Raw genomic sequence first — 25,234 nt, forward strand, 5'->3', positions numbered from 1 at the left:
GGTCAGATGAATAATGTTTCTTGTTGTCCCAGGTCTGTGGTACCTTCCAGGTATCCTGTCTCATAGACAAATGGTTGTGTGAAATGTGTACCATGCCTCAGGCACTTCATCTGGGCTTCCATGGGACCTGTGGTAGTAATCAAAGGCACCATGACAGCTGTTGATGGTGCCAACTTTATTGTGGACCACCTGCATTCTTTCAAGCTTGATGTCTTCCCAGTGAAAATGGCATTTTCCAGGAGAATAACTATTTGTGTTACCAGGCAAGAATTGTGCTACAGGTTGTTTGAGGAGCATGATTGTGAACTGATGTCTGGGCCACCAAATTTGCTCGATATGAACTCTGTGGAATGGAACACTTCTGGGATACTATGGGATGCCAGCTCTGCACCCATTGGCCCATAATTTACAGGAATTTAGGAACTTCATGATGTGTAGACATATGGTGACGCATATCTCTATAACCTATGAAGGACTTGGCAGATCCGTGCCCCACAGAATTGCTGTTGCATTACATTCCAAAATTGACCAACATGCTATTAAGCAAGTGGTTGTAATATTTTGTTTCAGTACCATATGAACAAAACTACTGAATAAACACCGATACTGTTTACAGTTACCTCTCAACAAGCTTTCACATCATTCAAATTATTTAGGTTGCCTAAACCAACACCACTCATCGTATAGATGTGTATTCTAGCCTAATACAATCCCTATATCATTTTCTTGATTCAAAAAAGTATAAAGGAAATTTACTGTTCAGGCAAATTGTCTTGCTAGCTTTTCACTCTCAGGCATTGATGCACTGGAGGAGGGGGGAGATGGAGGGGGGGGGGGGGGAGAGAGAGAGAGAGAGAGAGAGAGAGAGAGAGAGAGAGAGAGAGAGAGAGAGAGAGAGAGAAAACTTTAAATAAAAACTTGGAATATCCATGAACATGACACAAATGACACTAGACTCTTATTGGAAATTGATTCACAGAATATGATGAATGAATAGCAAAATAGCAAATTCTATGCTTCATCATAATGCCATTATCAGGTTATTTGAAAAGAGGGGAAAAACACTACTACACATTTTCCTTTAAATTTCAAGCTATGTTTTGTTCTTACTGCTTAGTAAAACTAAATGTATTCACTACTTCAGTTTAGTTCAGTTATTTGTATGTCACAAGGATCATAAGTGCAATTTCTCTGTATGATGTGCAACAAAGGAGTTTTACACTTGGCAACATGCTGACCAATTACATGAATGCTGTAAGTTTTTCTTATGATCATATATATATATATAATAGAGGGAAACATTCCACGCGGGAAAAATATATTTAAAAACAAAGATGATGTGACTTACCATACGAAAGCGCTGGCAGGTCGATAGAAACACAAACAGACACATACATACACACACATACACACAAAATTCAAGCTTTCGCAACAAACTGTTGCCTCATCAGGAAAGAGGGAAGTAAAGTAGAGGGAAAGACGAAAGGAAGTGGGTTTTAAGGGAGAGGGTAAGGAGTCATTCCAATCCCGGGAGCGGAAAGACTTACCTTAGGGGGAAAAAAGGACAAGTATACACTCGCGCGCGCACACACACACACACACACACACACACACACACACACACACACATCCATCCACACATATACAGACACAAACTTGTGTCTGTATATGTGTGGATGGACGTGTGTGTGTGTGTGTGTGTGTGTGTGTGTGTGTGTGTGTGAGTGTGTGTGTGTGTGTGTGTGAGTGTATACCCGTCCTTTTTCCCCCCTAAGGTAAGTCTTTCCGCTCCCGGGACTGGAATGACTCCTTACCCTCTCCCTTAAAACCCACTTCCTTTCATCTTTCCCTCTCCTTCCCTCTTTCCTGATGAGGCAACAGTTTGTTGCGAAAGCTTGAATTTTGTGTGTATGTATGTCTGTGTCTGTCTGTGTTTCTATCGACCTGCCAGCGCTTTCGTATATATATATATATATATATATATATATATATATATATATATATATATATATATATATGTTCAAAATCCCTCTGCCCAATCCCCCCACCATGCACACACACGAAGTCAGATTATATTTACACACTCAGAAATTCTTTCTTCTAGAAAGTAAGAATTGTCAAACAGATATGATTTCACTTTTTATCTGTTAACTTCTTTACATCACTGGGAAGATGGTCAAAGATTTTTTTACTACTGAATACTTCTCCTAGTATTATGTTCACAAATTTTACTGTTGTTTTCAAATTGTGACTGTTTGTTAACAACAAACTCCATAAGGATGTACATGTTGTCATTATGCCTTACTATTCAAAAATCTGTCTGCTATAGGTTCTACAGAGGACAACACACATTATGCTCAGCTTCAGGCTTCTGTGCAATCATCACTTTCTTCCTCAGTGATGAGTCATCCCAAATAAGAATGAAAATATGAACTTGAAGAGCTACGACATTTGAGAAGATCTATAATATATGACTTTCTCTGTTTCAGTTTCATATCAATATAAACACCTAAGAATTTTGAATATTCTGTTCCATGTATTGATTTATCATTTTGTATTATTTCTAATAATGTACTGGGCCTTGTGCAGTACTAGAATTACGTGTATTGTCGCTTATCTAAGTTCAGTATAAGTCCATTTGCAGAAAACCAGGCATTACTTTATTTACATTTTCAAGTGTTGCATTTTCTCCATTAGGCTTGACTATAATACTTGAACTGTCAGCAAAGAGAACAATTTCTACTTCTTGTTTATATGGCAGCAAACCATTCATATATAACAAAAAGAACAGTGGGTCCAATATTGATCCCTATGATACATTTGTATTGACCATCTACATCTACATGTACATCCATACTCTGCAAAGTACATGTCAGGGGGAACTTTTCATTGTACCATTTATTAGTGGTTCTTCCCATTCTATTCATGTACAGAGCACAGGTAGAACGACTGATTTAAATTCCTCTGTGTGTGCTATAACTAATCTACTTGTGTCCTCACGAACTCTGTTCGAGTGACACCTAGGGGGTGCAGCATATTCCTAAATTGATCTTTTAAAGCTGTTTTTTTGTAATTCTGTAATTAGGCTTTCTCAGGATAGTTTGTTTCTATCTTCAAGTGTTTGCCAGTTCAGTTTCTTCGGCATCTCCATGATGCTCTCCCATGGGTCAAACAAATTGTGATTATTCATGCTGCCCTTCTCTGTACACACTCAATATCCTCCATCAGTCCTAGCTGGTATGGGCACCACATGCTAGAATAAATTGTTTATAAGCAATCCCCTTTGTAGACTGTTTGCAATTCTTAGCGTTTTACCAATGAACCACAGCCTGCCGCCTGCTTTACCTACAGCTGAGCCTATGCAATCGTTTCACTTCATACCCTTACAAGGTGTTCCACCCAAGTATTTGTATGAGCTGACCATTTCTAATACGGCCATGTTGATGCTGTAGCCGTAGGATACATCTTTTTTGTGAAATGCAGAATTTTACATTTCTGAACATTTAAAGCAAGTTGCCAATCTTCACACACTTTCAAATCTTACCGAGATCCAACTGGATATTTCTACAGGTTTTTTTTTTTTCAAATGGTTCGTCATTTTAGATAACTGCATCTTCTGTGAATAGAATGGGGTTACGCTAAACATTATCTGAAAGATCATTAATGTTAAACATTAACAGAAAGGGGCCCAACACCCTTGCTTGTGGTGCACGAGGTCACATATGCTGATAATTCTCATCCAAGATAAAACGTTGCATCTTCCCTACCAGGGAATCCTCAATCAAATCACAGATTTGGCTTGGTATTCCATATGATTATACTTTTGTGGCACTGAGTCAAATGCCTTTTGGAAGTCGAGACATACTGCATCTGCCTGACTGCCGTGGTCCATGGCTTTCAGGATGTCGTGTGAGAAAAGTGTGGGGTGACAGTGCACATGTTTGAAGTTTTAATCCATGAATCCTTGCTGGTTGTCATGGAGAACGCCATTCTGTTCAAAATACCGCATTACATGCAGCGGTGCGATAATTAAACTCATATTCTGTTGTATAGTTCTAATCGATGGTAAAAGCTGTACAGCACCCATGTGAAATGCAAGCAACTTAATTCGAGATTGTGCAGTAAAAAACTAGTTCTGAAAGTGGAGACAAGTCTCTCGAATTGAAAAACAAAATTGATATATTTTGTTTATTAATCCCTAAAGCATTTCTGAATACATGAAGGAACCAAATTTTCAATTCTATCGTTTCTTTCAGATTGACGTAGTGTAATTTTTTTACCAACACAACACGCATTTCAACACTGAACAGTCTTTCTTGGATGTTATGCTCTGGATTACGTGTTACTTCCGAACCTGATTTTGCATTTTTAATCACAGATTTATGGGATACATTATACCGTATGTTCAGTTACCAACAGATTCCACTACGATTGCATTTTTTGTTCTTTGGCTATGTCTTTTTAGTACTGAGAATTTTCTACACTTACGAAATCTGTTTTGGTGTTCATACGAGAGTCGCCGGTAATCGTCAGTTTTGCTGACACTGGCCTTGAAACATACCCCCTGTCGGGCAGATTAATGTTCAAGGACGCGGTGCTGTTTTTAGTTTTCCGTTATCACTTCACACTGAACCAGGCAGCTTTCCATGGCGACAGTATCCGTCTTTTTGAGTATACTAAACTGTATATATCGTCGTAGGCTTTGGTGTTTCTCTCCACGGCGTAAAATGAAGCCGATACTGGCCACTGAGTCATCTCTAAGTTCAGAACTGGCACTTGTGGTTTAAAAATCCGACTGTACAAGGACCTAAACGTCGGGACTAGTACAAGTTATATATTGTTACTGAGAAACAAATTACTATAAACCATTTATGTGGAAAGAAACTGTAAGTTTGCTGTCATTTATTATAAACAATTTCATTTTGTACATTCTATATTTTAATTTCTGCATATGACAAATCCAATTGTAGACAACTTCATTTAGTATATTCTATAGTGTTAATTTCTATGTATGACAATCCAATATCGTTTGTACGATGACACGGATGATAAATAAATATTTCCTTATAATATATAACGAACAAAGTTGGTATACTGATACTACTGTACCGGTACTCTAATGTACTTCTTTCCATTAAAAGTACTGTCTTAAGCGGAAAAAAAAACTTCTCACATTTCAGCATGAGAGAGCCAAGTATTGAAACACTAGTAATAATCTTCTAATGTGCATACTGAAATTGGACTATACTCGCACAGTTGTCGCTACGAAATGGCTACGCGTATTTGAGCGACACGAAAACCGGTTTTTGCCAGACTACCGCCACGAAGTTAGCCACGTATTCTGGCGCTGGTATACTTCGGATGGATCAGTAGTGGTAGACTTAAGTCCGTCAGAGGACCAGCGGCGGCAAAATTAAAGGAGGGCCCCGGTCTCATTAGAAATTGATGTATTTGTAGTACACATTTTGTAAAAAAAACAATTACATAATACAAATGTGACGGCTGAGAAAGTATTTATAGTGCGTGAGCTGTATGCTCTACTAATTGTAGTATAATTATGAAAACATATACCGTAAGAGAGAAACTTGGAACACGAATCATCATTTAGCACAGTAACCATTAGGTAGAGAGCAAGAAATAATAAAGAACAGAATACGAAAATGTATATCTTGAAACGAAGCCTGTACTATTATAATGTAAGCTAGTTTCATAACTTAGTACGGGATAGTACCGGTACCACTCGCGAACTGTTACTTTTCGTCAGGTAAGCAGCAACGTGCACGACGGCTGTAATAGTCAGTTGATTGCTTTGTGTTACAGAAGCTGAGATCACTGTTGGTATTGGCATGTGAATAAAAATATACTGATAATAGCGAAACAAGACATAGATGGCGACAGCACAGGTCTGTGACAAAGCACACAATAGTCTAGTCAACACTGGCTAATAGCCTACTCTGCACACTTGGCAACTAACGTCTGCAAATCGGTACGGGACGTAGTATTACCAGTTATTTTATTGGCTTCTAGCATACAAACTTTCTAGCCATCACAAATAAATGTACTGATACACATAACAAGGTAACATTTTTTTTCTTCGTCATAGATACTATTTAGGTCATACATTCACATGTTTTCAGATCAAAATTATTGTAATCAGATTACAAAACACAGTTAACCGCTAAAAATTTATTTGTTAATTAAGTTCTTTAGTTAAGTTCAATTCATTTTAGATTTTTATGTCTTCTTTCGCAAGAAACCGGGATATGACATCGTATCTACTCCTGGTGGTGTCTCCGAGAATTGGGATCGTGCAAAGCGGCTGGCAGTGACCAAGTCTTAAAGAGCACCTTTAAAACGTGAACTCTGCCTTTCTCATAGCGTCTACACTGATGTAAGATGTGATTTACATCACCAATTGTTTCCTCTTCACATTGACAGTAGGGTGTCTCCGATACGCCGATTCTGTGTAAGTTGGCAGGGGAAGATCCTTGATTGAGACGCATACTCACAATGGACGTTATAATTTTCCTTGAATGTTTGAAGTTCGCAAACCATGTTTGTCTTGGTATGGATTCTGTATGTGTGCATAGCTTTTACCTATTTTTCGTTGGCTTTCAGTCCATTCCCCTGCCAGGAGAGAATCGCTTGTTGTTTTACTTTTAGGAGGTATTCTGTATATGGCAGTTTAATGTCCATAGGTCTTCCACTGTAAGTCGCATCTCTCGCTAGTTGATCTGCTTTGTCATTGTATAGAATGCCGGAATGTGATTTGTCCCATACAAATTCTATAATTTGGCCAGTCTTCTTAGCTTTGTGATAATGATCCAGTATGTCGGGGTGTATCACCTGGTAGTTGAAACTTCCTTTCTTCTGCAGATTCTGGACAGAAGAAAGCACATCCGGTATGATTTTCCGTCCTCATTTTTGAGCCATCTGTATATACACTCCTGGAAATGGAAAAATGAACACATTGACACCGGTGTGTCAGACCCACCATACTTGCTCCGGACACTGCGAGAGGGCTGTACAAGCAATGATCACACGCACGGCACAGCGGACACACCAGGAACCGCGGTGTTGGCCGTCGAATGGCGCTAGCTGCGCAGCATTTGTGCACCGCCGTCGTCAGTGTCAGCCAGTTTGCCGTGGCATACGGAGCTCCATCGCAGTCTTTAACACTGGTAGCATGCCGCGACAGCGTGGACGTGAACCGTATGTGCAGTTGACGGACTTTGATCGAGGGCGTATAGTGGGCATGCGGGAGGCCGGGTGGACGTACCGCCGAATTGCTCAACACGTGGGGCGTGAGGTCTCCACAGTACATCGATGTTGTCGCCAGTGGTCGGCGGAAGGTGCACGTGCCCGTCGACCTGGGACCGGACCGCAGCGACGCACGGATGCACGCCAAGACCGTAGGATCCTACGCAGTGCCGTAGGGGATCGCACCGCCACTTCCCAGCAAATGAGGGACACTGTTGCTCCTGGGGTATCGGCGAGGACCATTCGCAACCGTCTCCATGAAGCTGGGCTACGGTCCCGCACACCGTTAGGCCGTCTTCCGCTCACGCCCCAACATCGTGCAGCCCGCCTCCAGTGGTGTCGCGACAGGGGTGAATGGAGGGACGAATGGAGAGGTGTCGTCTTCAGCGATGAGAGTCGCTTCTGCCTTGGTGCCAATGATGGTCGTATGCGTGTTTGGCGCCGTGCAGGTGAGCGCCACAATCAGGACTGCATACGACCGAGGCACACAGGGCCAACACCCGGCATCATGGTGTGGGGAGCGATCTCCTACACTGGCCGTACACCACTGGTGATCGTCGAGGGGACACTGAATAGTGCACGGTACATCCAAACCGTCATCGAACCCATCGTTCTACCATTCCTAGACCGGCAAGGGAACTTGCTGTTCCAACAGGACAATGCACGTCCGCATGTATCCCGTGCCACCCAACGTGCTCTAGAAGGTGTAAGTCAACTACCCTGGCCAGCAAGATCTCCGGATCTGTCCCCCATTGAGCATGTTTGGGACTGGATGAAGCGTCGTCTCACGTGGTCTGCACGTCCAGCACGAACGCTGGTCCAACTGAGGCGCCAGGTGGAAATGGCATGGCAAGCCGTTCCACAGGACTACATCCAGCATCTCTACGATCGTCTCCATGGGAGAATAGCAGCCTGCATTGCTGCGAAAGGTGGATATACACTGTACTAATGCCGACATTGTGCATGCTCTGTTGCCTGTGTCTATGTGCCTGTGGGTCTGTCAGTGTGATCATGTGATGTATCTGACCCCAGGAATGTGTCAATAAAGTTTCCCCTTCCTGGGACAATGAATTCACGGTCTTCTTATTTCAATTTCCAGGAGTGTAGTTTAAGATACCCTGCCCACTTTTCTGCCAGGTACGATGTAGGCGAAAACTGCCCATATCCTTTTCCTTTGCTGGAATAGTCGACATATGTTACAGGAACATCGTGATAAGAGCTATGATAGTCATATAGGAACATTGGAAGAACCTCACTTCGATATACTTTCTTTTGGAGATATTTACACGTGGAGATATTTACACGTGGAGATATTTACACGTGGAGATATAAAACTGTTGTTTCCTGACATTTCTGTTACTCCCGATTTGAGAGAGCGTTTCGCACTTTATCAGTGGATGTTTAGTATCTGCCATCCACTGTACGATATAACGAACACACACCATTGTTCTGCGAATATATAGAGGCATTTGTGATGCTTCCAGGAGAAGGGCGTTGGTGGGAGAAGAATGTATATATCCGAAGCAGATGCGTAAGCTTCTGTAATGCAGTTTATCCAGTAGTGATAGGTACTTTTTAGCAGCAGTGTGGTAGACCGTGCATCCGTAGTCTATACGGGAACGTATCAACGTGCGGTAGAGTGAGCAGAGAATTGGGGTGAGCACCCCACCATACTCTTGTCACTGATCTGATAAGGTTCAATGCTTTTTCAAACGTGCTGACAACGGTTTGAATATGAGGTGTCCAACTCATTCTGGAATCGAAGAGAACACCAAGAAACCTCGCATGGGATTTTACTGGTATTTTATGACCAGAAAGTCTAGCACTGTTCAAGTACCCTGGCATACTTTGGTTCGTGAAAGGAACAAGTACTGATTTTTCTGGCGAAATCTGTAACCCACAGCTACGCAATGTTTGATCCAGTGTGCCCATCGCCTTTGATAGCTCACACACAGCCTGATCCATTCCTTTGGTCGACGCATATAAACAAATATCATCTCCATACTGGAGGATTTTAACTGGGAAAGGGATAGTGCAAAGAGTAGGGGGCCGATGATAGCTCCTTGTGGAAGACCTGTTGTAAGGCGACGTGGTCCAACTAATTTATTTTAGAATCGAACCCATATGTGTCTTTGAGCAAGGAAAGTGCTGATTCCATAAATCAGTTGTCGCGGGATTCCAATGGTTTCCAACTTCTGTAGCAACACAGGTATAAGAACATTATCATTCGGTCCAACTATATCCAGGAATAGAGCTGTTACATTCTCTTTTCTTGTTGTTGCGTCATAGCTCTCTGACGTTTCTAAACCCATACTGACTCGATGACAGGGTCTGATTTGATTCCAACCACCATTCCAAGCTATTTTTTACCAGGCTTTCTAAAGTTTTGCCAATACAGGAAGAAAGAGAAATAGGTCTATATGATTTGCCCTGCTCTTCATCCTTATGTGGTTTCAGTATGGGTACCACTACTTGAGTTGTCCAATCTTCTATTAGCGTGTCATTCATCAATATTTGGTTAAATATCTGTAACAGTTTTCTGGGCGCTGTGTCTGGGAGATTTTCTATGATCTGATAGTGTATACCTTACAAACCGGGTGTGGAAGTTGCGCTCTTTTTAATGCCATTCATCAGTTCTTCATACGAAAACGGTACCAGAAGCGGATAAATGTAATCCCGTTGCTCGGGGGGGGGGGGGGGGGGGGGCATATGGCTGCTCGGCTGTGAAAGCTGGTGAGATTAAATTCACAAAGTCTTCAAGCCATGCGTCACTTAATGGCTGACGCATAGTATTACTAGTTACTTGTACTGGCCACACAAACTGCAATCGGTCCTTGGCTTCACTCATTCCAGACTTCCACACTTTCCTGTCATCTGCGTCTTCACCTCCCAGACGCAGTATCTGCATGTCTCCCATGGTATTATCCTTGCATCTCATTCTCGGCCGTCCCAGTGGTCTCTTTTCTTCTGCTTCTCCATCCATTACAGCCTTTATTTCCGTGTTCTCCCTTCTCCTCCTCACATGTCCGTAAGATCTTAGTTTCTTAATTTTCACACTCGTTAGGATGTCGGGCAGTGTCTATAATTGAGTCCTCTGTTTTTCCTTATTCTCCACTGTTCATTTTCTTTCACTGGTCCATATATTTTTCTCCGTACTTTATTTTCAAAAGTGTCGAGTTTTTTCTCTGTTTTCTTTTTCACGGTCCATGCCTCACATCCATAGCACACTATTGGCTTGATGATGGTTTGATATATTCCTATTTTTGCCTGCCTAGGTAGTAACTTCGATCTTATGATGATGTGCATAGCTCCTAGGCATCTTCCCCCAGCTTGAATTCTTGTTACTGTCTCTTGTTCTATAAGGTTTTGTTGGTTGATGTTGACACTAAGGTACGTGAATGTGTCTGTCTTCTGTATTGTTAGATTTTCGATTTTTAGATGGTTTGGTCCTAAATGAGCTCTTCTTCTTACTGCCATGAACTTTGTTTTACTTTCATTTATTCTTACTGTTAGTCCTACTTTCTTAAATTCTTCAATTGGCATAGTCCCCATTTTCTCCAGGTCTTCCATGTTCTTTCCTATCAGCACAATATCATCTGCAAAAGCCAGGACATCCATCTTTTTTCCTATGGTGACTCCTGCATTTTCACACGTTGCCCTCCTCAGGGTGTTGTTGAGGGCCAAATTGAATGGGGTTGGTGATACAATATATCTCTGTCTCACTCCTGTTTTTACTTCAAATGCTTCTGAGAAATCCCCCTGCACTTTCACTCTACACTTCGATCCCATCACACACATTTTAGTTAGCTTTATCAGCTTTTCAGGTGTCACATACTCCTCTCTTACTATGCTCTCATATGCTTTTTTGAAACCTATAAACAGGCAAAAGGTTTCATGACTGTACTGCCATTTCTTATCTGACATTTGTCTTAGTGCGAATATTGGTCGATTGTTGATTTACCGTTTATGAACTCTGCTTGTGCTGTGTCTAATATTTCCTCAATGTATGGGTTGAGCCTGTTCAGTATAATTTTGGTATTACCTTATAGCATGTGCATACAAGAGATATCCCTCTATAGTTCTGTGTCAGCGTTTTGTCTCCTCCCTTGTATATGGGACATTTTGCAGCAGTTTCCCATTCCTCCAGCATTACTTCTTTTCTCCATACGTCTTTTATCATATCGGCCAACCATTCATGTATCTTCTCTCCCCTTCTTTGATGAGCTCTGCTGGTGTCATGTCTACATCAGAGGCCTTCCCATGTTTTTTTAGTCATTTCATTGCCTCCTTCACCTCCATCACAGTTAGTTCCTCGATTAACGGTTGTACGGTCTGATTTTCTGTCTTGTTTTCATTCTTGTTGGTATCTAGCGGCTTGTTCAGCAGTTCTTTGAAGTATTTCCTCCAGTTCTCTAAATTTCCTTCATTCGTAGTGATCAGTTTTCCATTCTCGTCCTTCATTACCACAGACTTAGCTCTGTACTGTTTTCTATAGCTATTCATTGTCCTGTAAAACTTTTTACTTTTGTTCTGGTTATAGTCCTCCTCAGCCTTCTCTATCTGTTTATATATATGAATGCTCCTTTCTCTCGCCATATTATACTCTTCATTTCTCTCGTGATTTTACTGTATGTTGCTTGGTTTTCATGGTTGTTATTGTTCATGATTGTCTGTCTGGCTCTCCTCCTATCCTGTACTACTTTTCTACATGTTTCATTGAACCATGATTTGCGCTTTATATTGCTATTATTATTATCGCCTAGTAGTTCATGTGCTGTCTCCATCATAACTGTTATCTTCTTCCATTTTGTGTTGATATCATCTTCTTTTGTTGTCATTCTCTAATTCAGCGAATCTATTTGTAAGCTTCCCCTTAAACTGTTTATTCATCTTCTCCTCCTGTTTTAGCCTATTCACAACTACTCCTTAGGTTCTTTTACCACTGATGTTCTTACTTGGTGGTTTTGGTAGTGATTTTTTCATCTTTATTAGCACAAAAGAATGGCCTGATCCTATCTCAGCGCCTCTCATTGTCCGAACATCTGTTATTGCCTTTGTATGTTTTTTTCTATCAAATCATGGTCTATTTGGTTCCTAGTTAATCCATCCAGTGAGGCCCATGTTGCTTTATGTATATCTTTATGGGGGAATGATGTACTTGCTATTTTCATGTTTCTAGCTGTGGCGAAGTTGATAAGCCTCATACCATTATCATCTGATTCAGTGTGAAGGCTGAACATGCCTATATGTGCTTGTCATTGTTGTTCTTGTCCTATTTTGGCATTTAAGTCTCCCAGCACAATTCTGATGTTGTACTGTGGTAATCTGGCGTACATCTGGTCTAAGGTGTCATAGAATTCGCCTTTTATGTCCTCCTCCTCAGTTTGGGCATGCACACTTATTAATGAGATATTTCTATATTTGCCTTTGAATCTGATGTGGTATATTCTTTCATTGACATTTTTTAGTGTCATCACATTGGCCATTATATTGTTATGAACTGCAAATCCTGTCCCAAATATATGGTGACCATGCTTGTTACCACTGTAAATTATCATATAGTTTTTCTCTCTGTGCACACTTTGTCCAGGCCATCTTATCTCTTGCAAGGCTGTAATATCCATCTTTTACTCTGTCAGTTCTTCATCAAGTATCTTTGTCTGTCATGCAGCGTACAGTGTTTTTATGTTCCATGTACCTATTCGTAGTCCTTCATTCATAAGCTTGGATCGTTTTCCGTTATATCCATTCCAATGCAAGGCGGGCTATGAGTGTATAGGAACCTGTCAGTTTTTGTACAGTGTTGGATGGTTAACTCAAAGATTAACCCTCCCACTTTATCTGACCATGGGACTGGCTGGAACGCTAGTGTTACCAATGACCTAAAAATATATCCTATTTCATATGTGCGGTTTAATTAAGAACCTCCCCATGCAGAAAACCAATAGCATCTTTCATGACTATGATACAAGATCAAAATACGACTTGAGAGTAGTACAAAATGGGGTACACAGCTGTAGCACAATGGCGTGTAAATGCTCTCCCATAGTACATAAAAAATTTTACCAGTGTAATAATATACTTAAATTCTAGCAAATCTATAACATGTAATATGGAATAATTGTATTTTATTATTTAATTGCTTTATACCTCCGTTTCACTGTAGGAAATGCCGAAGCTGGTAATTACTAGGATATTTTGTTCCTATGCACATATTATAATTTGTGTCTATTAGCATTTGAAATCTGTTACATATAATCATGACTGGTTCCATATCTGTTGTGCATTGGATCAATGGAACACGAAGAAATAAATGCCATAAATCTCCATACTGGTATCATCAAGAACTAGTAGTCCACGTGCCAAGTTACTATAGGCCTATAGTACCCACATAATAGTTATTATTCGTATTGTTATAGTAAATGTTTTTGTGCTTTTATTTTTCTGAAATTCTTAACGATGTCGCTGAAATCTATTGCAATTGAAACTTTCCCGCTGATAAAATGGAAAGATTGGCCAGTCCTTCTTGACTCACTGTAGAGCGAAAATAATTTTATATTAGTTTAAAACTTCTCTCTCATGGTGCGACCAAGGCACGTTTACTCAAGAAGTACTGGGCTATAAGTGATGCATGGCAATTATCCACTGACAACCCATTGAGTTATAAACAGAAGGATTTGTTGGACTCGCTCGTATCGGCTGCACGTAGATGCCTAAGATACCTTTTTGCAGCACCCGCATCTTATCAGACATATCATAAATTTCTATCAAATTCTCCACTGCCACAGCCAGAGGATCATCAGGATAAATCTTGTTTAAACTGTCTAGAAACTTTTGGTGATTTACTTCACGACGATGCATCGTTGTGACAGTTCGTGTATAAATCCGTGTATGTATTCACACTCTGACAGATGGACTTCTTGAGTCGATAATCCAGTGCCATGAGCTAATTCAACCGGCATTTTTTTTTTTTTTAAATTACCTTCCGTCTTCCTAGTCGGTAAGTGTTTGTCAGTATCACTGCATTTTTAGTGCCAAAAATAATAACGTCATCAAAGACTCATTCAGGGCTTTTAATTTGGCGAGTCCTTCATCCAAAGTCAGTTTCGGAGACTGTAGACAGGCGCTATAGTTGGACTACGTCTACTTTCTCCAATACCGCGTGCAAAAACTTTAGACAGGCCAAGAAGTTAGTCACATACAACTGAAAGGAGCAGGTTTGCTGCGGATTAGTATCAAGGTTTGCCTTGGATGGATCTCGCATACCCGTATTTTCCAAAGTGCTCACAATTGTTTCCACTTTTCTTTTTTGACTGACTGAATTGTAATGAGGACTCCAGCGAGTATCAGAAAAAACACGTTTCCAACTTCTTCCCTTTTGTTTTCTCTGCAAGTAATTCCCATGTATATGTAGAATACGAGAAGCATGAACTTCTCGCCAGTTCAAAAATAGTTGACGGTGGAGCTCCACATAGAGTTTGTGAATAATTATCACAGTTACTAAAGAGAAATTTTGACAGACGTCTCGAATTTTTCGGTGTACTCATCTATGTACACCTGACAATGACTCGGCATTGTCATAACTAGTAATGCGGCGTAAGTGTGATAACAAGCAGAAGCGGAAACAGACGTCAAAAGCCAATTTTAGTGGAAGTGTATCTTTTAAAAAAAATTAACAATTATTTACCAGACACTGTTTTTTATTATATTAATGCTTAACATTTGTCAATGGAAGATTTTGTGTAACAAAAATTAATTTTGCCGCTTTTTCACCTGCAATCAATTTCGATGTTCTTCGTGTATGAGGTCAGCCCCACTGAATAACTGTTCACTGGCTACCCTACTGGTAGACGCTGGCATAGCCTATAATGGCAACAGATGGTAGTGTTTGTGTCCTTTTGATTTCCACCACATTAGCGGACCATCCGTTAGAGGAAGTCACTTTTTCTATTTTGTACTCTGATTTTGATGCTACAATCAAACCTATTAGATTGTCGGTTTCGTTAGTCGTAGTCGGATCTTGCTTACCTTCGTTCATACGAATTCTAATGTTTGTAACGATGTTTCTAATTGAGACTCCGTGATTAAGCCACAACTTGTTGTGACGATGCCACTGACTTGTATCGCGGATCTAAATACATTGTAATGGTGTACTTATCGTTTTTGGTATGTTCTTCTAATCTCATGGTTGAATTTAATTCATCACCTGATTTTCTTGTAAAATTTTGGAATTGTTCTGTAGTATCAGTTTTTGTTTTTCTTGCTGTAAAGTCGTCACAAGAACTTGAATTAACGTGAAAAGCTCACTTGAAAATTGAGTTTCTAGTAATTCCTTCGAATAGTTTCCTTACTTCCAAAATTTTTTGAATATTTGTCCAGTCTTCAGTGGAGGTCATCGTGATTTGATTTGAAAATAAGTACAGAATTAACGAATCCTTGAGCTCTGAAAATCGTTGCATCATATCGAAAATGCTGTTCCAGCTGGAAATAGAAGAAATTAACAGGATTTTCGTAAAAACAGAACACTCAATACATATACTAAAGATACACCATAAAATTAAAATTCATTTATATATGTTTAACCATATTTACTGTGTTGGGCAATTCTGAATGACAGATGAAGCGCAATGATTAAGGCATTCCCTCTGAATTTTTGCCAGCTCGGTTTGTGCGACCAAGGAATGATTTAAAGGGATGGAATTTTCTTTTTTCAGTTTGGCAGTAAGTAGTTGAAACACCCCTGTGGTTCGAATACAGAGTTGTATCTGATGTACTGCACAATTCACATCATCAAAACCAGACAACTGCAGTGCTTCAATCATGTTAAATACACGATTACGAACAATACAATGCACTGATTCATGATTTATGCTCTATTCTTGAAGTATCGTTTCAAATTTAGTCGATATTACGTTACCTATAAGACACCCAGTCGTGACTTAACATTTAAAAATTCGTTTGAAATGCCACGAGAAATCAAACTAAGTAATGAAATTCTGGAATGTAGATCAGACTATATGTCGGTTGCAAAAGATATTTTTTCAAATTCTTAAAGTAAATTTTTGACCTTTCTCGCCAGCTTATTGTAAAAGTTATCGCAGAAATAAGAAGTAAAAAAATCACGACCTCTCAGTTTATACTTTGGAAGAGCAGCATTCCTTACTCTACGAAAGCCACCCTCGACAAAATTAAACTAAAGTTCTGGAGGGCAATCATTTCAGCAAACACACGATCCGTTTGTTGACACCTTACGTGTGAGGAATCCCAATAATCATTTACTTGCAGACTTTGTTGCAATGTAAGTGGTTGTTGTTAAGCATCTTTGGCCGGAGTAAAAGAAACCTATAACGACACAATAAAAATAGTAATCTACCACAAGAAATTAAATACGTTAAAAGTAAAAAAAAATCAACGTTGTTAAGTGGAACACGTCAGTAATTCACAGCGAGTCCAGTTATAGAGACAATTGAAAATGAAACGCTTCTGAACCAACTTATAAATCACGCTGCAGTTTCTCAGTAGGGTGTTCATTTTTAAAATTGGATTTTATTCTCCATATTGGATACTAGGTTTTGAAAACTGTACTTACAACCATTAGTGTTTATTTTAGAACTGATGTTGGTAAAGAAGTTACCGACACCTGGTATGCAATATGGAGCATAAAATGCAATAAATAAATTAACATCGTATTGAGTAAATGCAACGTGACTGGTGACTGGTTACGTGAGTGCCATCACTCTTCTGTAGATAAATGGAAGTTGAAATTCTTAGAGAAGTTTTTTTAATGGAGTGCGTTAACTTTTTTAAGTGCTCACCTCAGACTGGATGAGGACTGGGACGTAAAACGTGTTTAAATTTTGTGCAGTTCTGCCAACGTACACTCCTGCGCAGCTCACGTAGTACAGTGATGTATTTATTCCGTGCTACACATTGTTAAATGCTTAAATCGTTGTTAAGTGCTGGCAGCAACAAGAAAAGACACATTATCTGTCGACTTTTACCAACACGACCCGACCAGAATTGAGGGAAGGGTGAGATCTTTAAAATGTTATCGTATTGTGAATCATTCGGATTAAACAGTTTCGCAAAATCAGTGGACACAGCTCATCCTGCAATAATCGAACTATGTTATTCTTTATGTAATAACGTTATCGTATTGTGAATCATTAGGATAAAACAGTTTCGCAACAGTATTGGACACAGCTCACCCTGCAATAATCGAACCATATAATTTTTTATATTTATGTAATTATGTAGTCTGAACTATATTGTTAGTACCGACTACATTATTATATACATATTGACTAGCCTTTTGTTTCATCACCTCCACTGAAAGTTTGATAGTTTCATCTAACTTCTCAAACTTTGCAAATTTTGTCGAATGTAATGATTTAAACCGGCCGGAGTGGCCGAGCGGTTCTGGGCGCTTCAGTCCGTGCTGCTGCTACGGTCTCAAGTTAGAATCCTACCTCGGGCATGGATGTGTGTGATGTTCTTAGGTTAGGTTTAAGTAGTTCTAGAGGACTGATGACTTCAGATGTTAAGTCCCATAGTGCTCAGAGCCATTTTTGTAATGATTTGAGATGACTTCTGTGCGGTGGTCGTACGCCCTTTTCGTGAATATACTTTTTCACCGATTTTGCGTTTGGCACTCAAATCAATAACCTCAACGAAATAGTCCCAAATAAGACTTATTTTTGGTTTCATTATTGCACTCCAACACGACCCGACCAGAACCGAGGGAAGGGTGAGATCTTTAAAATGTTATCGTATTGTGAATCATTCGGATAAAACAGTTTCGCAACTGCAGTTCTGCCAACATACACTCATGGTCTCTCTGTTATACAGCAGCGGGGAAAGGCAACAACCTTGTCTAACACCTCGTCCAATGCTGCTTCCTTCTGACATTTCATTTCCAGTCCTTATCCTTACTTTCTGGTGTAAATATAGATTCTGTATAAGTCGTCTCTCTTTCCAATCTACTCCTTTCCTCTTCAAGATATCCATCAGCTTGTTCCACTGAACTCTGTCGATAGCCTTTTCTAAATCTATAAAAACAGCAAAACTTTCTTTACCCCTTTCCATATATATTTTCCCCTATAGTTCTTAAAGGCAAATAGCATCTCTTGTTCCTTTTCCTCTTCTAAATCCGAACTGCTTCTCTGCAATCCCTCTAGCCAGCTTGCCATATAACCTTCTATTCAACACTCTCAGCAAGACTTTAGCTGCATGAGAAATTAGGCTGATGGTCCGGTGCTCTTCACATTTTTTAGTATTTCTCTTTTTCTCTATTTGTATCATAACTGTTGCAGCGAAGTCCTCAGGCCATTCCCCTTTGTCATATATCTCATTATAGAGGTAGACTATATCTTTTCTTGCCTTGTTTCCCAGACTCTTCAACGGTTCTACTGGCAAATCATCTATTCCACATGCCTTCCTATTCTTCATCTCCTTCAGCGCGTTTTCTACTTCTGCTTCCAAGATGGTAAATCCCTTTCAATCTTCCAGCACATATTGCTGCTCTTCAACCTTAATTTCACTTTGCATTTTATCCCCCTTATACAGACATTCAATATATTCTTGCCATCTGTTCAAAACCTCCTGTGGTTCTTCTGTTAGAGTACCATCCGCTCTTTCTATTTCCATGTTATTCCTCTTTGTTTTATATTCAAAAACTATCTCACTAGCCAGTCTATACATCATTTCACACTTTCCCTCTCCATTTTCTCTATTTCGTCGCATTTCTGTTTCATCCATTTTTCTCTTGCTTCTTCATTTTCTCTTCTTAATTCATTATTCAGTTTCCTGTACCTCTTTTTGCCTTCTTCAGTTTCTACATTTTTCCACTTTCTGCTCTCCTCCATCTTTTTCAACATGTTTTCTGTTATCCATTCTTTCCTGGGGCTTTGGGATACTCTAATTCCTAGTACTACTTTGGCAGAGTCCATGAGGCCTTCCCTCATTTTTATCCACTTGTCATTAACACTTCCATCAACACTACCTCTTTGCCATTTTTCCATAATTCTGTTATCCAAATCTGATGCCTTTCCTACCTCTTTGAGTCTTTCTATATTTAGTCTTTCCTTTGCTTTACCTCTCCAGACTTTTTTCAACTTCACTTGTATCTCTCCCACCACTAGGTTGTGGTCTGAATTTATATCCGCTCTTGGATAAGCTTTAGCATTCTTCAAACAGTTCCTAAACCTTTTTTGTATCAGGATGTAGTCCAGCTGATATCTTTCCCTATTCAAATTTGAATCCATGTGTAACGTCTCCTTTTGTGGTGTTCAAATAATGTGTTACCCACTGCTAATGAATTTTCTTTACAGAAACTAATTAGTCGTTCACCTCTCTCATTTCTTATTCCTAATCCAAATTTTGCTACTGAATCTTCATCTCTTCCTTCATCCACCACTGCATTCCAGTCCCCCATGATGATAATGCAGGCATTTCTATTTTCTTCCTCGATGAGTTCTTGTATTTTCTCATAATATTCTTCCACTTCCTCATCTCTGTGCTGGCTGGTTGCCATATATACCTGTATTAATACCAAATCTTTTGAACTACCCTTCAGTTGTATCATCATCAGTCTTCCATCAATATATTGTACCTTCATTACCTTATTTTTCAACTTTCGCCCTATCAGTATTCTTACTCCGTTTTCACTACTCTTGATTTCCCCTGAGTAAAAGAGTTTATAATCTCCACTTTCTATCTCCCCATTCTCTCTCCATCTCATTCCACACAAACCGAGGTTCCTTTTCATCTCCTGTTTTGCGTTCTCTAGCTTTCCTGCTTGCAGAAGTGTCCTCACATTCCATGGTCCAATCCGTATCTTTCCTCCTTTCACTGCCCCTTTCTTCCTTTCAAATATGTCTACTCTCAATGTGTTCCCATCCCGGAGATCTGAATGAGGGGAAGTTTTAACTCCGGAATCTTTCACATGGAGAGACATACCATGTACTTACGACAACGTAGTTCAAATTGATTGCCCTCGTTGTTATTCTTAAATTCGTTTGATGTTTGATTTACAAAATAAATTACCACATAATTTCCCTATTGTACGGGTCTGTTATTTGTTTCGCACTGAACCCACCATAGAACGAGCGTAGTGCATTCCTTTTAGGTGCTGAGTAACTGGATAAAAATTATTTGATACTGGGTACGTTAAGCAGAAATAGACCTTGCAAAACTTTTTTCAATGGTTAGTTCCGGCTTGTAAGGTCTAGACAACTCTGGTAATGAACTTGATGTCTACAATTGGCAAAACCCTTTGCTTAAATCTAGTTGACTCTATTCTAGTTCATTTAATTCGATTTCCGTATTCACGAAATAAACTGTATAATAATTATATGTAACCTTTGAAAATGTAATTTTTAGAGTGTAATCGTTTGGTTAAAAAATTAATAAATCACTTACATACTCATTTTTAAACTGTACTTGTAGCACACTCGTATAGATGTCATAGTATTAAAAACAGTTTCATGTAGAATAACTGCGTCTAGCAGACAACTGATTATCATTCAACAGGTCTCAAGTTTCATACAATATTTACAAAAATTCTAAAAATTCTGAAGACATCCACTGATAATTGCCATGGCCTGATAAGAGGTATGTTTATTTGTTGCATACATACGGGGCCTCGAACTCCAAACTTGCTCTTATCTGCTGAACATATTTTGGCGATTAAAAGTGGTCTGGTTCTGAGGACCTCCAAATCTTGAAGCCCTCAAGATTTGGAAGCTCCCCAAGGCCAGACAACCCGGGAGGCCATCCCCTCCATCTAGCCTGCCCACTTAATCAACCCCTGTGTATCCGGAAATCGTGGAATCACCTGCCTGTGATGGCCCAATGGGCTAACGCACCATGACAATTTACCAGAGGTTACATGTTCGAATCCTGTCTCGGGCATGGTTGTTTTGTCGTTGCTCTAATATGTAACGTAGTACAGAAAACAGTGAGATGGTGGTGGTAATAGAACAATGAAAGGCACTAGCCTGAGTGTTTTCAAAACGTGCTGTTTGGGCATGTTCCACACTGTCGCCTGATAAACAAAGTAAGAGCCTACGGAATATCAAACCAGCTGTGTGGCTGGATTATAGAGTTTTTAGCAAACAGAACACAGCATGTTGTTATCAATGGAGAGACATCTACAGACGTTAAGGTAACCTCTGGCGTGCCACAGGGGAGTGTTATGGGACCATTGTTTTTCACAATATATATAAATGACCTAGTAGATAGTGTCGGAAGTTCCATGCGGCTTTTCGCGGATGATGCTGCAGTACACAGAGAAGTTGCAGCATTAGAAAATAGTAGTGAAATGCAGGAAGATCTGCAGCGGATAGGCACTTGGTGCAGGGAGTGGCAGCTGACCCTTGACATAGACAAATGTAATGTATTGCGAATACATAGAAAGAAGGATCCTTTATTGTATGATTACATGATAGCAGAACAAACACTGGTAGCAGTTACTTCTGTAAAATATCTGGGAGTATGCGTGCGGAAGGTTTTGAAGTGGAATGATCACATAAAATTAATTGTTGGTAAGGCGGGTACCAGGTTGAGATTCATTGGGAGAGTCCTTAGAAAATGTAGTCCATCAACAAAGGAGGTGGCTTACAAAACACTCATTCGACCTATACTTGAGTATTGCTCATCAGCGTGGGATCCGTACCAGATTGGGTTGACGGAGGGGATAGAGAAGATCCAAAGAAGAGCAGCACGTTTCGTCACAGGGTTATTTGGTAACCGTGATAGCATTACGGAGATGTTTAGCAAACTCAAGTGGCAGACTCTGCAAGAGAGGCGCTCTGCATCGCGGTGTAGCTTGCTGTCCAGGTTTCGAGAGGGTGTGTTTCTGAATGAGGTATCGAATATATTGCTTACCCGTACTTATACCTCCCGAGGAGATCACGAATGTAAAATTAGAGAGATTCTAGCGCACACGGAGGCTTTCCGGCACTCGCTCTTCCCGCGAACCATACGCGACTGGAACAGAAAAGGGAGGTAATGACAGTGGCACGTAAAGTGCCCTCCGCCACACACCGTTGGGTGGCTTGCAGAATATAAATGTAGATGTAGATGTGCTGAGGTGTCCATTTACTTCGTCAGCTGATCTTGACCTCCAGGCACTCTGTATTCCAACTTCCTCGGTTGCAGCCATCAACACGCTCATGAACACATTTTGGTCCTTTCATGTAATGGACAATTTTTTAAATGAATACATATTGTACTTTGATGTGAGTGTTGCTATAAAGTTGGGACATTTGGCATCCAATGTAAGGATTATGTTGGATGGGTCATAAGACCCATTAAAATTTGTATGTTTTGTGAGAATTGGGACTAATAGCATAACTATTCCCCTCACTCGTCTTGCTATCGTTGTGTTCTTCTTCTTCTTCTTCTTCTTCTTCTTCTCTTTCTTCTTCTTATTCTTATTATTATTAATTTTTTTCTGTGTCTGCATTGATATTATACTGTGACATTTCTTAATTAAAAACATGTGATAACTCTGCAACTTTTACTAGTTTAATATTAATCTGCTTATAGACAGAGATATTCAGCCTGTTACAGAATGTTTAAAAATATTTTCAGTCTTCAGTAAATCTGTATGTAATGTTCCTTGAAACATCCTTGCAGCAATGACTCACTGACTTGACTCAGAACTATGCTTTGAAGGTTTTTATCTGTAATGGTATTTATGGAACAAGATAAGTGTGTGGACGAATGACTAAAAGACTAAAGTTTTTCTTTCTGTTTGTGTGTTTTATGATTGTGCATCGGCTTTCCCGGCTTGAAATTGATGATATTCACATCGAGTCTCCAGTCAGAACATAATGTCATATTGACACAATATTGCATTGCTAGATAGTAATGCTCTTTAACAATGTATAAGTTTGTAATGCTTGTGGTTGATACCCAATGACTTATTCTTACTTTTGTAAATGTTGCTTTCTCTATGGAAGAAAAATAATACTTCTTTGACTGTTTCCAATAGGCTCAGCTGGAGAGCACCCGGCACTACTCATCAGCTGTAAAGCTGAATGAAGTGTTCATAGTTTCATCAGCAAGAACACCGATGGGTCCATTTCGAGGAAGTATGGCATCACTGACTGCTCCAAAACTTGGTTCAATTGCTGTACAGGTAAAAATAAATAAATTACATCTTTTACCCCCTACATACTAAATTAACAAAACTACTTTTGAAATTTAATATCTGAAAGATCCACACTTGACAGCAAATAAAGGGTTGAAGTTGATATCTGAATTCTTTGCCATCCTATGTAGCAGCCAGTTGTGTCAGCAGGCATTGTGTGCTATTCTTAAAACATATACATTCTTCGTAACTGCAAGCATGTGATGTTTTATTTCTGGATGATTGAGCAGAAAATATTGGGTGTGATGTATGCTAAAAGACAAACCTATGGCTGGAAATAATGACTAGTATAAATCTTGGCACATCAGTCCGAACAGTTAGTTGGTAAGTTGAAAATGTCTGTACATTGGTAGAATTAGACTTAAATCTCACCTTAGGGTTGCATAGCCAGTGTCATTTTGAATAAAATCATTTTGGGTATTGGTCTACATCATTGCGAAACAGTAAAACATCTAAAATGCCAACTGGTGACTACAGTAAACAGGTTCAAATTGCTGTAGGTTGCAGTACTTCTGCAGAAATTTAGAGGCTTGCACAAGATAGACTTTGTGGAGAGCTTCATCAAACTGGTCATTGGACCAAAGACAAGAACATGAGTATAGTACTGGGCACAGTTTTTCTAATGGTTGGTTGGTTGGTTGGTCAATTTGGGGGAGTTGGGCAAATCACGAGGTCATTGGTCCCATCAGATTAGGGAAGGAATGGGAAGGAAGTCAGCCACATCTTTTCAGAGAAACCATCCTGGCATTTGCCTGAAGCAATTTAGGGAAATCACAAAAAACCTAAATCGGGATGGCCTGACATTGGTTTGAACCATCACTCTCCAAGATGTGAGATCAGTGCGCTAACCACTGTGCCACCTCTCTCGGTGGTTTTTCTAATGGGTAAGAAATCGTGTCCTGTTCTTTACTACTACTACTACTACTACTACTACTACTACTAAACATTATTACACTTGCTGTGGGAAGATTTGACTGCACATTTTTATATTGGATTCATGTATATCATATTGTACAATGTCAGTATGTATCGGAGCAATAATCACTCATTGTTTGAGCTGGAAGGATGTCTCTTACAGCAGGGTATTCCATGTGCTGATAGTGAGCATAGGTGATCTTAAAAGAAATCTGCAGTCCTGACTACACAATTAAAGAAGTTATCATTCACTTTCTTCTGCATTGTGTCTATGAGGGACTTAAAAAAAGCCGAAGGACTGTAAATAGAAACTTGTACCTTTATTTCAAAATTATTTCGAAAGGACTGCCAAGTGCTGTTGAGGCTCTTGTCCCACTGTGACATAACCCAGTGAATGGCCATCTCGTAATATTTCTGGGGCTGTGTTGTGAACCAGTTCCAAACATAATGCTTGATGCCCTCGTCTGAGGTGACTTGTTTGCTTCTCAGAAAGGCTCTGCAAAAATAGCGTAATTGCAGGGAGGCAGGTCCAAACTTTTATGTAAGTTGAAGAGGTGCTCGACTGTGTTTGCTGTATGAGACTGTGTGTTGTTGTGGACCAGAATGACCCTGTGGTTGACCTGCACCAGTCGTTTTGATTTGATTGCTTTGAAAAGGGTGCCCAAACTTTATGAGTAATGTTATGCATTTGCTGTTGTCCCATTGCCAGTAGATAGCAGCAAACATTCATGCTTCAAGTGGAGACCGCAATTTTTTTTGACTTGGGTTCGTCAAAGTGGTAACACAGTGTCTCATCTGCAGTGACAGCTTGTGACTGTCACTCATTCTCTTGCTTGGCTTAATGCTGCAAGTGTTAGAGAGAGAGAGAGAGAGAGAGAGAGAGAGAGAGAGAGACCGACCCAT

The 25,234-nt window shown here is 39.9% G+C and overlaps 1 protein-coding gene across 2 annotated transcripts in view; it reads left to right on the forward strand.

The window, feature by feature from the left end:
* LOC126456746 (acetyl-CoA acetyltransferase, mitochondrial) overlaps positions 1 to 25,234 on the forward strand; it is a 108,222-nt gene that overhangs the window by 14,858 nt on the left and 68,130 nt on the right. Inside the window, exons 1-2 of one of the 2 annotated variants that reach the window (XM_050092495.1) lie at positions 4,857 to 4,886; positions 23,258 to 23,404. In XM_050092495.1, coding sequence (XP_049948452.1) covers positions 4,872 to 4,886; positions 23,258 to 23,404 — 162 coding nt within the window. In that variant the 5' untranslated portion in view covers positions 4,857 to 4,871. Of the gene's footprint in view, positions 1 to 4,856; positions 4,887 to 23,257; positions 23,405 to 25,234 lie in introns of those variants that run through there. The other variant, XM_050092494.1, reaches the window with a different exon arrangement.

This window comes from Schistocerca serialis, chromosome 2 (assembly GCF_023864345.2).
Source record: "Schistocerca serialis cubense isolate TAMUIC-IGC-003099 chromosome 2, iqSchSeri2.2, whole genome shotgun sequence".
NCBI classification, from domain to species: domain Eukaryota; kingdom Metazoa; phylum Arthropoda; class Insecta; order Orthoptera; family Acrididae; genus Schistocerca; species Schistocerca serialis.